Consider the following 15156-nt stretch of genomic DNA (forward strand, 5'->3'; position numbering starts at 1 on the left):
TTCTCAGGGATGGTAATCTTCCAGATATTGTGAATAGTGGAAGTTTGCACGAGTTCCTGGTTAATTTGCATGAGAGATACGGGCCTGTGGTCTCCTTCTGGTTTGGCAGGCGCCTTGTGGTTAGTTTGGGCACCGTTGAGGTACTGAAGCAGCATATCAACCCCAATAAGACATGTAAGTTTAATCTGATTGGTTGATCCTTATCTCTTAAGAATAAACATCTGTAAATGAAGGGTAAGAAAAGATAACATTTATTGACTGCTTTATATTATGTGCTAGGCATTATGCTAAGGTTCTTATCTCATTTAAGGCAAAGTACTGTAAAATAATTATTTTTTTCCTTCAATTTATAGGTATATGCAGTAGAATCCCAATGTAAATTCCAACAGGATTTTTTTTTTTTTAAATAGTTCCAGGGTGCTTCTGTAGGAAACATCTAGAAAAGAATATTAATGAGGGGAATACTTATACTATCAGGCAGAGCAAAGCAATGTGCTATAAACTTAGATTAATTTAAAGAATCTTGTAAGACTAGACAGATTGATGAAATAGAGTAGGTAGTCCAGTAGATAAACCAAGGATACATGATAAAGAGAGCATTTTATGGTTTGGGAAAACTGGTTAGTTATTGGGGAAAAATAAATCTGCATCCCTGCCTTACTCTTTACATCAAAATGAATTCCAGGCAATTAAAATGTGAAGTCCTGAAAGTATTAGGAGAAAACATGGTTAGGTATTAAATTGGGGTTGGGTGTTGATAAACCTTTTCTTACCATAACATGAAATCTAGGACATCAAGCACAAGACAGGTAAAACTGTCTGCATAAAAATGAGAAATTTCAGTACAAAAGAACACCTTAAAAAAGGATGAAAAAGAGAGAGGTGAGTGTTGGCCACATATTACTACACATGCTGTGTAATAATTGGTTACTGTATTTCTCTAAAATAAAAGGTGCCATGAAGAAGTTTAAAAGAGATATGGGGAAACTATTTACCACCCATTATATATAAAGTAAATAAAAACTAGTGAGAAAATAAAAATAAAATGCAGTTGTAGAAAAATGGGCAAAAACAAGGTAATTAAGAAAGAAGAAATAAAAATGGCCAGTAAGCAAATGAAGATTTCAGATTCACTAATAATTAGTGGGATGCAAATAAAAATGAGAGTTTTACCTATCTGAATGGAATAGATGAAAAATATTGGCAAAACTCATTGTTGATGAGGGGATGGAGAAACACTGAATATAATTATTTTATAAACTTGGGAGAGGACGTTGATAGGATCTTTGGCTTAGCAGTGATACCATAAGGAAGTTATAAATTGATATTCATGTAAATAATATAAATTACATAAATATAAATATTCATGTAAATAATATAAATTGATATTCATGTAAATGAGAAAAGATGTATTAGTATTATTTACAATAAAAATTTGAGAAAGAGCCTAGATGTTCATCAACAGATAAATGGATAAAGAAGATAGATGTGGTGTGTATATGTGTGTGTGTGTGTGTATATATATATACACACACATACAATGGAATACTATGCAGCCATAAAAAGAAATGAAATTTTGCCATTTGCAATGATGTGGATGGAACTAGAGGGTATCATGCTAAGTGAAATAAGTCAATCAGAGAAAGACAATTGTCATATGATCTCACTGATACAAGGAATTTGAGAGGCAGAGCAGGGGGGTTGTAGGGGGTAGGGAGGGAAAAAAATGAAACAATATGTGATCAGAAGGGAGACAAACCATAAGAGACTCTCAATCTCACAAAATAAACTGAGGGTTGCTGGGGGGTGGCAGGAGGGATAGGGTCGCTGGGTTATAGACATTGGGGAGGGCATGTGCTGTGGTGAGTGCTGTGAGTAGTATAAGACTGATGATTCATAGACCTGTACCCCTGAAGCAAACAAGACATTATATATTAATTTAAAAATTTTTGAAGCAGACTTAGATGTTTTTCTTTTTCCTTCTTCTTCTTTTTTTTTTTTTTTAAAGATTTTACTTTTTTGACAGAGAGAGAACAAGCAGGGAGAACAGGAGAGGGAGAAGCAGGCTCCCCACCAAGCAGGGAGCCTGATGTGGGGCTAGATCCCAGGACTCTGGGATCATGACCCAAGGTGAAGGTAGATGCTTAACCAACTGAGCCACCCAGGCACTCCTAAACATTTTTCAGTGGCTGAATAAAAAAACATATTCAGGCTTTAATATGATGACATAAATTTATTTTATTTTGTTCACCAATATCTGTTATAGCCTACTATATGCCAACACTGGTTATAAGCCATTTATACATATTATCTCATTTAATCCTTAGAACAACCCAATGAAATAGATATTAGTGAAAATGGAGATACAAAGAGGGTAAGTCATTGATGCAAGGTTGCTCAGCTAATTAGTGATGGAGCTAGGACTCGAAGGTAGGCAGTGTGGTCTGAGTTTGTGCTCTTCATCATCAAGTTTTCTACACATGAGTGAAACCAGACACGGTCTCTGCTTCTGTGGGGTTCATAGTGTAATTGGAGGAGTAGGGGAGGCATGTAAACATTATTTAAATGACCACACTAATGACCTGGTAGTGCTCTGAAAGAAGGGCTTGTATTCTTTACAAAATCTGACATGTGTTTTGTCTGTCTCCGTTAAGTAATGTTAACAGCTATAAAAAACAATCTTGAAAATGTTCAGTGGAATCTCTGTGGCGAAATTTAGATGAATTTTATATTCTTTTTATTTTACTGTTTTAATTGTTTATAATGACAATGTATTTTTTGTATGAAAACAATATAGTCATTAAAGAAATACTTAAAAATTAAGTGAAGAAGGAAAACGTTTCTGAACTCAGCTAAATAATTTTAACCATAATATATGACCATTACAACAATTTTCCTTTAACATCAGTGGAATGAGCTTTTAATAAAGTCAAAGATACTGTTTTCATGTAGGTAGAAAACTTATGTTAAGTATTAATGATTTATAGTAGAATTGCCAGTCAGGATATGGTATTCTTGCCAATTCTTACTGCCTCTTGAACTGTTCATATCTAGGAAAGATATGAGAGGAGTTGGGAAAAAGTTGCCATGCTGTCCGCTGCCGCCCTGCCTCCCTGATGTGTTTGTTTTACTGCTGGGGTTTTTATTGTTACAGTTTTGTTTTCTGAGTCACTACTTTGACGCACAAATGTTTAATTTGTCTGTTTCAGCGGACCCTTTTGAAACCATGCTTAAGTCATTATTAAGGTATCACTCTGGTGTTGCAAATGTAAGTGAAAACCACACAAGGAAAAAATTATATGAAAGTGGTGTGACTAAGTCTCTGCAGAGTAATTTTGCTCTCCTGCTTAAGGTAAGGTGATAAGAAATTTGGCCCAGAATTCTACAATACAGATAATAGTATATTTTTGACTATTAGTGTGTCTCCCCTTGGTACTTTTTTCCTTGTCTCTCTCTCTTTATTTATTTTTAAAGATTTATTTGTTTATTTTAGTGGGAGAGAGAGAGAGAATGAGCATGCATGGCAAGGGGAGAGGCAGCAGGAGAGGGAGAGTCTCAAGCAGACTCCCTGCTGAGCGTGGGTTTCCCCTGCCAAGCTTGATCGGACAACCCTGAGCTCATGACCTGAGCCTAAGTCAAGACTCAGATCCTCAACTGACTGAGCCAGCCAGGCCCCCCTCTTACTTGTCTCTCCAAGGTGATTTTTATTCTTCTGAAATTCTGAAACAAAACAAACAACAGAAATCTAAACACCTGTACTCCTGTGTAAGTTGGAGTGATGTGATTACTGGGCATTTGCATATACAAACTGAGTCATACTGGGAGAGGGACCTGACTTTTTTTAAGACGTTCCACTAATGGGACACCTGGGTGGCTCAGTGGGTTAAGCCTCTGCCTTCAGCTCAGTCATGATCTCAGGGTCCTGGAATCAAATCCCACATCGGGCTCTCTGCTCAGTGGGGAGCCTGCTCCCCACCCCCACGTGCCTTTCTGCCTACTTGTGCTTGCTCTCTTTCTCTCTCTCTGTCAAAGAAAGAAAGTTCGTTCCACAAATGATATACAAAGTTTGAGAACAATACTAATCCATATTATTTTCCTTTTGACCCTAAAGATTCTTAGCTGAGCCCTGTGTGCTACCTGACAGTTCTCTGTGTCCCAGTAGGACTGTTCCAGATCTTCACCCTTACTCTAGTATTGCCAGTCCTGACGACCTCTTTGCTTGCCTCCAGCTTCGCTGAGACCAGAGTCCCTTACCTGTAAGCTCCCCCAGTATCCTGTTTCCCCACCAACAAACTCTATCCATCTCAATCTTTTGTTCTTACCTCTCATTTTAAATCTTAAAGAATCCTTTCTTCTGTTCAAAACTCTATCCATTTGTGGAATTATTAATAAATGGTGGCGGTAGAAAACATGGAAAGTCGAACTTTCAAGAAATCATCCATAATTTCACTGTAGATGTATGTGTGGAAAACATCATACTGTATGTACAATTTTATAAAACATCTCATGGAGCACCTGGGTGGCTCATTTGCTTAAGCATCTGACTCCTGATTTCTGCTCAGGTCATGATCTCAGAGTTCTGGGATCAAGCTCTGCCTTGGGCTCCACACTGAGTGAGGAGTCTGCTTGAGGATCGCCCCTCCCTCTCCCTCTGCCCCTCCCACTGCTCATCCTCTCGTTCTCTCTTTCTCTAAAAATAAATAAATCTTTAAAAAAAATCACAAACATTTTCTCATGTCATTAAAATTTTTCCAGAAATAACTAAAATTATGCTTACTTTTTTCTGATAGTCATTTTACAAGATATGGAAATATTTAGGAAAGTCCTAAGGAAAAAAATGAACAATTTTAATGGTATCCATTACTCAGCTATAACCATGTTTAACGTCTTAAAATCCTTCCTATCATTTTAGTGTTTTCTCTACACAGTAGAACTTTAGTCAGCATCATACTATATGGATAGTTATAGACTCTGAACTTTTTTTTTTTTTAAGATTTAATTTTTAAGTAATCTGTACATCCAACATGGGGCTTGAACTTAAAACCCTGACATCAAGAGTTAGATGCTCCACCGACTTAGCCAGTCAGGCGCCCCAGATCTGGCATTTTTATTTGCCATTTTACTATAAGCATTTTTATAGCACTAAGTATTTTTGATAAATACATTTGGAAAGAGTCTCTGATGTCAAATTTACCTTCCAAATATCTTTCAAATTGGTCTTTCAAATTGGTCTACTTCTGTCTCTCAGCATGGCCACATCCTAGTTTAAGCTTCCATAGGCTTACCTTGATAGTGTATCTTGCTACCTTCTCTCTGCCCTTCTCCCCTACTCGGTTTTCTGTCCTCTACAGGGATTCTCAATTTCTTTTTTAGGACACGTACCCCTTGTAGTTTTGGCAAAACCTGTAGATTCCTTCTGAGAACATTTTAAAATGTGTGACTATAAAGGAAAACAATATAAATACAAAAATATTATTTTTTAAAAACTTGGAGTATTTTAATATACGTGTATCATTATTAATGCATTAAATAACGAGATCCAGGGTGCCTGGCTGGCTCAGTCAGTTAAGCGGCTGTTGGCTCAGGTCCTGATCTCAGGGTCCTTCCTGGGATCAAGCCCTGCATCGGACTCCTTGCCCTGTGGTGAGTCTGCTTCTTCCCCTCTGGGATCTCTTTTGCTCTCTCTCTCTCTCTCTCTCAAGCAAATAAATAAATAACAAGATCCAGCAGTGCTTCCAAACTTTCCATAATTTTAATTAATTTATTTTTTTTTTACGTTTAATGGATTCTGTTAATTCTGTTTAATTTTTTTTAAAATTCTAGTTAGTTAACATATAGTGTAATACTAGGTTCAGGTGTACAGTATAGTGACTCAGCAGTTCTTACATCGCCCGGTGCGCATCACAGCAAGTGTGCTCCTAGATCCCCCTCCCACCTCCTTTCTGGTAACCATCAGTTTGTGCCTGTAGTTCAGAGTCTGCTTCTTTTTTTTCTTTTTAAGATTTTATTTATTATTTATTTGACAGATATCAAGCAGGCAGAGAGAGAGGGGGAAGCAGGCTCCCTGCCAAGCAGAGAGCCTGATGTGGGGCTCGATCCGAGGAACCTGGGTTCATGACCCGAGCCGAAGGCAGAGGCTTTAACCCACTGAGCCACCCAGGCGCCCCAAGAGTCTGTTTCTTTGGTGCTTAGTGGCTCAGTCAGTTGAATGTCTGCCTTCAGCTCAGGTTGTGGTCCTGGGGTCCTAGGATTGAACCCCATATTGGGCTCCCTGCTCAACCGGGAGCCTGCTTCTCCCTCTCCCTCTGCCATTCCCCCTGCTTGTGCTCTGTCAAATAAATAAATAAGTCTGTTTCTTGGTTTACCTCTCTTTTTTCTTCCCCCTCTTTGTTCGTTTATTTTGTGTCTTAAGTTCCATAAATGAGTTAAATCGTGTAGTATTTGTTTTTCTCTGATTTATTTTGCTTATCATAATACTGTCTAGATCCATCCATGTGGTTGCAAATGGCAAGATTTCATTCTTTTTTTTATGGCTAAGTGATACTTCATTGTGCATATATATATGTGTGTATGTGTATGTCTGTATGTACACACACGTACACACACACGCACACATACCATCTTACCCACTCATCAACCAGTGGATGCTTGGGCTGTTTCCATAATTCAGCTATTATAAATAATGTTCCTATAAACATCAGGAATGTATGTATTCCTGTGAATTCGTGCTTTTGTATTCTTTGGATAAATACCTGTAGTACGATTGCTGGATTGTTGGGTACAAAACTTCTATAACTTTTTTTTTTTAAGATTTTATTTATTTATTTGACAGACATCACAGGTAGGCAGAGAGGCAGTCAGAGTGAGAGGGGGAAGCAGGCTCCCTGCCGAGCAGAGAGCCCGATGCGGGGCTCGATCCCGATCCCGGGACCCTGGGATCATGACCTGAGCTGAAGGCAGAGGCCCTAACCCACTGAGCCACCCAGGCACTCCCAAAACTTCTATAACTTTAATGATATTATGAGGGACAAAACCATTATTTTGACAGTTTTAAAATAAGTGTAAGATGATGTGAACATACTTGAAATTTATATTGCTGACAGCCAAGGGCCTATATTCACAATTAAAAGAAATGCTAAATTTCAATTAGAGGTTAGTAAAAAAGATTTTTCTCCCTCATTCAAGTTCATGAACTCGTGCATTCTAGGCATAGACACTTTGGTATCTGTGGACTTGAGGTTCAAAACCCTTGAAAATATATATTTTCAAAATGCATTTCATTTTTTAAAATTTTTTAATTTTTTAAAAAGATTTTATTTACTTATTTGACAGACTGAGATCACAAGGAGGCAGAGAGGCAGGCAGAGAGAGCGGGGGAAGCAGGCTCCCCGCCTAGCAAAGAGCCTGACGCGGGCTCGATCCCAGGACCCTGGGATTATGACCTTAGGCGAAGGCAGAGGCTTTAACCCACTGAGCCACTCAGGCACCCCTCAAAATGCATTTCTTATTTTATTTCTCCCTTGATCAAAAACCTCCACTGGCCTCCCTTTGCTCTTGGAATGAACTCTTGAATATTGAAAATAGTTTTATTTATTTATTTATTTTTTAAAGATTTTATTCATTCATTTGAGAGAGACAGAGACATAGAGAGCACAAGCAAGGGCAGAAGCAGACTCCCAGCTGAGCCAGGAGCCCAACACCGACTCAATCCCAGGATCTGGAGATCTTGACCTGTGTGAAAAGCAGACACTCAACCATCTGAGCCACTCGGGTGCCCGTATTTAATGCAGTTTTAAAGACCATTTATGAGGGACGCCTGGGTGGCTCAGTTGGTTAAGCTCAGTTGCCTTCGGCTCAGGTCATAATCCCAGCGTCCTGGGATCGAGTCCCACATCAGGCTCCTTGCTCGGCGGGGAGCCTGCTTCTCCCTCTGCCTCTGCCTGCCATTCTGTCTGCCTGTGCTTGCTCTCTCCCCCTCTCTCTCTCTCTGATAAATAAATAAAATCTTTAAAAAAAAAAAAAAAGACCATTTATGATTTAGCTTGCCTACTTTTCCAGCCTCATTTCCCATTCTCCTTTGTGCTTGCTTATATTCTAGCCACACTGGTTTTCTTTTAGTTCTATTCCTTCTTCTCTCCCATCTCAAGGCCTCTGTATATCCTGTTCCCATTGCTTGGATTGTCAGTTCTAAGCACCCACACCCAGTAGATGCATGTTCATCTTTCAGCTCTTAGTTCGAATGTCACTTCCCCAGGGAAGCTGTCTCTGATCACTCCACTGTCCCTAGATCGGTCTTCTTTTAGCTGCTGTCATGACAGTCTGTACTTACCTTTACAACACTTGCCAATTTGTTAATTACGTTTTGGATAATTCTTTGAATGTCTGTGTCCTAAAGTGTATGCTCCATGGAGGGAGGGTCTATTTCAATTATGTCTGTATATCTGGCTCTTGGTGTAGAATAGACCCTCAGTAAAAATGAGTCTAGCTCTTTTTTTTTTTTTTTTTTCAAGAAACATTTTTCTCATCTAGCCTGGCTAACTCCTCCTCTAGTCCCCGGTATAGTGATGTACCCTTCTCTGTGCACCTTCTCTAAATTACAGTGACAATCTGCATATACTTACTGATTTTCTTATCTCTCTCTCTCCTTCGATTGTGCTGTCTACTTTTTTCTAATGTGTGTGCTTCACAGGAAGTTACTTATTTTGTCCTATGTTTAATGAAGCTCATTGGAAAGAGCATTATTTTATAGTGTGAAGGTGAAGCTTGACCAAGAAGCTTTGAATCTTGCTTCTGCCATTTAGTGTCTGCATGATTATGTGTTACTTAGCTTTTTTGTGAGCTTTACATTTCCTCGTCTTTTTTTTAAGATTTTATTTATTTGACAAAGAGAGATCACAAGTAGGCAGAGAAGCAGGCAGAGAGAGAGGAAGGGAAGCAGGCTCCCTGCTGAGCAGAGAGCCCAATGTGGGGCTCGATCCCAGGACCCTGGGATCATGTCCTGAGCCGAAGGCAGAGGCTTAACCCACTGAGCCACCCACGTACCCCCCATTTCCTCATCTTAACAACATTTACTACATTACAAATTTGCTGTGGGGATTATGTGAGACAATGATGTAAAATACCTAACAACAGGTTTTAGGACACAATAACTTCTCAAGAAATACCTCTCCTTCCCCACACCCCCCGAGAAGTGGATTTTCCTGCCATTTGTTTCCTGATCATCATCCTCCCCCAATTCTTCTGTTCTTGCTTTTCCTGCTTCTCTGAAACACTTCCTTTTTAATGTTTCCTACTTGCATAACACATTCCCTCTTTCATGTGTGAGTTGTTTTTGTTTTTGTTTTTGTTTAGTAAGCTCTGTGCCCAATGTGGGGCTTGAACTCAGAACCCCAGGATCAAGTCACATGCTCTGCCAACAGCCAGGTGCCCCTCATGCAGGGTTTTTATAGTTGATGGGCCTATAGCTGTCTCATTTAGAGGGTTACATAGAAGACTTTTCTGACTTTTCTGTTCTGAAGAGTTAAATCCACATTCACTCCCAAGAGCATAAACACACCCCACTTCTTTTTTCCCCCCACTTATTCTTGCATTACATAAAATAAATAATTTTTAAAATCATGGGAAATTTAAAGGAACAGTTATAGAATAGTATAATGACAATCCATATTCTTCTCATCAGATTTTAACAGTTACCAAATTAGACTCCGTCTTACTTTATCTCTGCCCCTACTTACCTCCCTTATCTTCTCTCTAGAGTATTTTAAAGCAAATTCCAAACATCATAGTAATGAGGACATGCTCTTTAAATGGCCTAGCAGTGTAACTTTTTTGAGTTATAGAATGCCTAATAGTTAAGAGGATGTGTTATTGACTCTTAGCCACTTTTTAAAAATAGCATTTGATAAATGCTTAACGCCATTTTTTCCTTATCAGAGGTCTATTTGAAACTCATACTTCCAATTCAAGGCTTGAGACTGGCTTGCTGAGTTTACTGGAAGCCTTAATTAATACATTGGCTCCTCTCTACAGTTTTCCTCCTAAAAACAAGGCCTTTTACCATGGCTGGATATTGATTAGTCTCTTTGCTTCCAGCCCTTAAGTCTGCGGGGCCATCAGGAGACTAGTACACCAAATCCCCAGCTCATTATTATCATTCCCATCTGGTGTCTCAAGGTTCTGTACGGACTGTGTTCACGTCATGGTCTCTAAGCCTCTCGGACTGACTTCTCGGCTTGTCATGACTCTTCTGTCATCCCTCATTGTCCTCCCCGGAAGCAGTTACATTGCCTTTCTCTAAGCATTCGCCAGTCAGAATCTTCCCTTCTGTTCTGTTTAAACACCTAACATTTGTCAGTAAACAACAGCTTTTTGTATTTAATTGTATTTACTATCTCCAAGGAGTTTCGCTTATTTCTCTTTGCCTTGCTTTCATTGATAGGGCTGCCTTTTTCTTTTTAGTCATATTTACTGTTAAAAGCCTTAATTACTCTTTTATTCTCCTCTTCAAACTAAGTTTTTCTAACTTTTTTTTTTAAAGATTTTATTTTTATTTATTTGACAGACAGAGAGCACAAGTAGAGAGAGAGGCAGTCAGAGAGAGGAGGAAGCAGGCCCCCTGCCGAGCAGAGAGCCCGATGCGGGGCTCCATCCCAGGACCCTGGGATCATGACCGGAGCTGAAGGCAGAGGCTTTAACCCACTGAGCCTCCCAGGTGCCCCAGTTTTTCTAACTTTTTAATTTTCTATCATAGGCTCCATTTCCCAGGCTTTCACTCTTTTGTGTTGTTGCTCTGGAGTACAGATTTTTCTCTTCCTGTCTAATTAAAGGCGAATCAAGATAGAAAATTATCTCCCAATTTTCATGTTTCTTCCATCACATTTTAAAATTTTGGTCCATCGATCGGGTCCAAATGTAAGAAATGTGTTTTGGGTTCATATTGTCAACCCCACGGTACAAGCCAGTTACTCAGCTTAGGCATTAGTGAGAAGTGCCGCTAAATGTTTAATTGGGAAGTAAGTGACTGAACAGTGCAGCTGTCAGAGCGCCGGCCTCCTCCCTACCCAGAGACTCTGCTACCAGAGTCACCACCCCAAAATAAGTTGTATACTTCATGTTGACATAATAAACCTTTTGCCTTTGTTTTTGTTGTTGTTGTTGTTGTTCAGATCCGAGTTCTGTGTTCTCATTCTTCTCTAATCCTCTCAAACCTCATCCTCTGACTTCTGGCTCCTTCCTGTCCTGACCGTCTCTGCTCCAAGGCTGTGCGTAAAGCTCCACTTTTATTCTGTGAGTGTGACTTCTCTCTTCCCTATGCTAATACCGCATATTCTCCTGTTACTTTTGGGGGGAAATTCTGATTTAACAAGTATTTTTGGATTTTAGTATTTAGGACTGTTGTCCAGAATCCTCTTAATTGACAGCTCGTAATGGTTAATGGTGAAAATTACTGAGTGTGTTGGTTTAATTGCTTGTATGAACTCATTAAAGCCTCACAACTTAGAAGTAGGTATTGTTATTTGCCACTTTAAAAGGTGGTTAAATTATTTAGTCCAGGGTCATATAACTAGTAAAGAGTAGGACCAGGATACCATCCCAGTCTGGCACATTGTTTCTCTAGCTTGGTTCTGCGGCCCCGTGATGTAATTTTGCTTGGCTAGTTTTTTTCCTTCCTTTTTTCAAAATCTTTTTTAAGCTTGTGGTCACAGTAATACCCTAGCGTAAGTTGGAGTTGAAAATATTTGCTTCTCGGAAATTCTAGTAAGTTTACGATAATTCCCTAAAGATTTTTTTATGAAAAGCAAGTGTGTATTCTTTCTGAACAACTGATACATACCTTAAAATCTTATCTGTTGAATTGTAAGTCTGCCTCCAGGTACACTTATATCTCAAACCTTATTTCTCTGTAATATAATTAATTTTATGTTAGTTGAAATTGGCTTGGTATTTTAATATGAACATCCTGAAGATGTCTAAATTATATTGTATCCTATGACATGTGATAAGATTAATAGCATACATTTTCCAGTTCTTTATACTTCGTATATCATAGATAGTCTTTATAGCTTATATATCATATAAATATAGTTGGTGAAGGAACAGTCTAGCCTAGACACATTCCTCTCATTCAGCCACTGGGTAGTTCTGTCTTTCATGTAAATGCACATCTGCCACACATGAAAGAATTGGAAGGGATTGTCTAAAAAAAGCAGTCTGTTAGGAATGAAAGGATTTATCATAGAATTAGACATTGCTACCAATGATAAGTCAGTATGGAACACTGAACTCTCAAATGAAGCTCATCAACAGGTAGTTAGAATTTTCATCTACCATAAACCGGTCAGGATTCACAAACTAAAAGAGATTCACGCAATCCTCTAGCACATGTACTAGGTATATGTGCCTAGAGAAAAATCCTGCCTGAGACTTTTATATTTTCATTGTTTTGTAGAGGACTGTACAAAACAAGTAGATGTAGCCATGGGTATATCACTGTGCAGTTATGTGATGCAAGTGACGGTACTGGTAACAAAATTTTTATGGCCAAAAAAAAAAGGGAAAAAGAAAAAAAGACTTTACCAGCACTTAATCTGTTAGTTATATAATCAGCAGTGATCTGTGGGAAAATAGTCACAGTTCAAATCTCTGGTAAGTAACCCATTGTCTTAATAGGCTAGAGGATACCATTTGGGTCCCAAATTTGGTGTTCAGAAATACCATCTACAGCTTTTTTTCCTGTAATGTGTAATGTCTCATTTAAGAAGGCTCACCAGAAAACTGTTTGACTACCTATCACTCAAAACTAAGGAAAGATGCACCCTGGATTTCATTTAAAAACCAGCTATGTACAGAAGCTTTTACACACTATTAAGAAATATAGGGGCGCCTCAGTGGCTCAGTGGGTTAAGCCTCTGCCTTTGGCTCAGGTCATGGTCTCGGGGTCCTGGGATCAAGCCCCGCATCGGGCTCTCTGCTCGGTGGGGAGCCTGCTTTCCCTTCTCTCTCTGCCTGCCTCTGCCTACTTGTGATCTCTGTCAAATAAATAAATAAATAAATAACCTTTTAAAAAAAGAAAAGAGAAGTAAAAAGAAAAAATTCTCTTCTAATATTTGTAGATTGGCTTTGCCTTTGGGCCTTCCTTTAACATTTATCTGGGCCTTTTATAAATCGACTTTTTACTTCCTACTTGATTGGAGCCAGAGGACCTGTCATATGTGAAAGTTGAGTCTTCTCAGGCCTTCAAGCATGTGTCCTGCTGGGATGTGTATGGCTTTCTTAATCCCCTGGTATAGACAGAAACTTTCAAAAGATTCCCACATTTATCTCTTGTCCTAACCGCTTCCTTTCCAGGCTTCTTTGTCTGTTTATTGCTTGTTCCAAGTGTTGTTTCTTGCCCCAGCTGCTGTGCCCAGTACCTGTGCCTTTAAATGTTTTCGGCAGAAGCCACCCAAGAATGTGTCCTTGGGAACACTCCAGGAATATTGGGTTGTCCAAAACAAAGGGAGGTCTTTGCACCAGTACTTGACGGGAGGTGCCAGGCAGGTTGAGGCTCATAACTACAATTCTTGGAGAATAATGTCTTTATTTCTTCCTAGCGCTCTGCACCAGGGATGTGGACTGCTGTTCTCACAGCTTCTGCCTATCTGGGGTTTGGGGCTGTAGGCAGGTTGTTTAAAATGTCACAGAGTGAGCTTACCACTTACCACAAAGTCACAGCTTCTTTCTTCACTAAGCTCTACCCTGGTCGTTACAAGTTTTTTACTGCATTATAGAGCTTCTTTAGAAGCTGATTGTGATAGTTTTAGCCAGCTCATTACTTGCTTTTGGGGAAGAGAGAATCTTGGGATTCCCTACTCCATTTTCAGTGACCATTTTGGTGACTAGCGGTGATTACACTTTTAATAACACTCCAAAGATGTCAGGTCTCTGTGGTATCTACAATACTGTTGGCTTTTGGCCACCGTGCTGCTACTGAGCTGGGGAGAGAAGAAAGCTAGAAATAACCTTGAGTTAAAACATCAGACTCCACTACTTTACCGAGGTGCAGTTTCTGTTGAATAGATACTTCTCAGTGGGCTTTTTTTTAACTGCCAACACCTACAACATGGGGAGGAAATATCCTGGGAACGCTATTTTCTGTCTTGCCCTCCGCACTGACCAACTTCAGGGGGCAAAACAGCGCCACCCAGTGGAGATCAGAGTTGCTACAACAAGCCCTGCGCCCCTGTGCCCTGCATCTCCACTAGGGCAAGTGCATCTGAGAAGGAAGCACAGCAGGCCCCACTCCCAGAAGACCCTCACAGACCCCTTGCATGCACCAAATCTACTGATCATAGAGTGCCACAAAACTTAGGTTCTTGAGAAAATAGGATCTATATATTTTTTAAACCTCTTTTTAAAAAAAAAGTCTTATTTATTTTTGAGATAGAGCAGAGGGAAGGGGAAAAGGGAGAGGGAGAGTCCAGCCGACTTCCCGCTGAGTGTGGAGCCCAACACAAGGCTCAGCCTCATGACCCTGAGACCATGACCTGAGCCGAAACCAAGAGTTGGATGCTTAACCTACTGAGCCACCCAGGTACCCCTTGGACCTATTCTTAATATAGCCATTACTCTCAGGAGCAGAAATGCAGTAGGCTTTCATAACTATCACACACACACAAAAGCAGGTACAAAATGATAAGACAGAGGAATTGACCTCAAAAGAAAGAACGGGAAGAATTTATGGCCAAGTATTTATCACAAATACATACAAGCAAGATGTTTGAACCAGAATTTAAAATGATAATCATAAAGATAAGCTGGGTTTGAGAAAAGCACATATTATACTAGAAAATCCCTTACCACAGAGATAAAAAAGCTTAAAACTAGTCAGGCTGAAATAAAACATGCTGTAATGGAGATACAAAACCAACTGAATGCAGTGATAACAAGGATGAATGAGTCAGAGGAATGAGTGAGGGATATAGAAGATAAAATTATGGAAAACAACAAAGCTGATAAAGAGATGGTAAGAAAGGTTTTGGATCACGACTGTAGACTTAGGGAACTCACGAACTCCTTAAAGTATAATAACATTTGTATCATAGGAGTCCCAGGAGAAAGAAAAAAGAAGCAGAAGGTTTATTTGAGCAAATTATAGCTGAAAGCTTTCCTAATCTA

At 39.4% G+C, this 15156-nt stretch overlaps 1 protein-coding gene across 3 annotated transcripts in view; it reads left to right on the forward strand.

The window, feature by feature from the left end:
• LOC101686505 (cytochrome P450 20A1) overlaps window positions 1–15156 on the forward strand; it is a 59084-nt gene that overhangs the window by 9518 nt on the left and 34410 nt on the right. For 2 of the 3 annotated variants that reach the window (XM_045078593.1, XM_045078594.1), the window contains exons 3-4: window positions 8–174; window positions 3210–3352. In XM_045078593.1, coding sequence (XP_044934528.1) covers window positions 8–174; window positions 3210–3352 — 310 coding nt within the window. Of the gene's footprint in view, window positions 1–7; window positions 175–3209; window positions 3353–10755; window positions 11287–15156 lie in introns of those variants that run through there. The other variant, XM_045078595.1, reaches the window with a different exon arrangement.

Source organism: Mustela putorius, unplaced genomic scaffold (assembly GCF_011764305.1).
Source record: "Mustela putorius furo isolate JIRA1106 unplaced genomic scaffold, ASM1176430v1.1 tig00000275_pilon_pilon_pilon, whole genome shotgun sequence".
Taxonomy (NCBI): domain Eukaryota; kingdom Metazoa; phylum Chordata; class Mammalia; order Carnivora; family Mustelidae; genus Mustela; species Mustela putorius.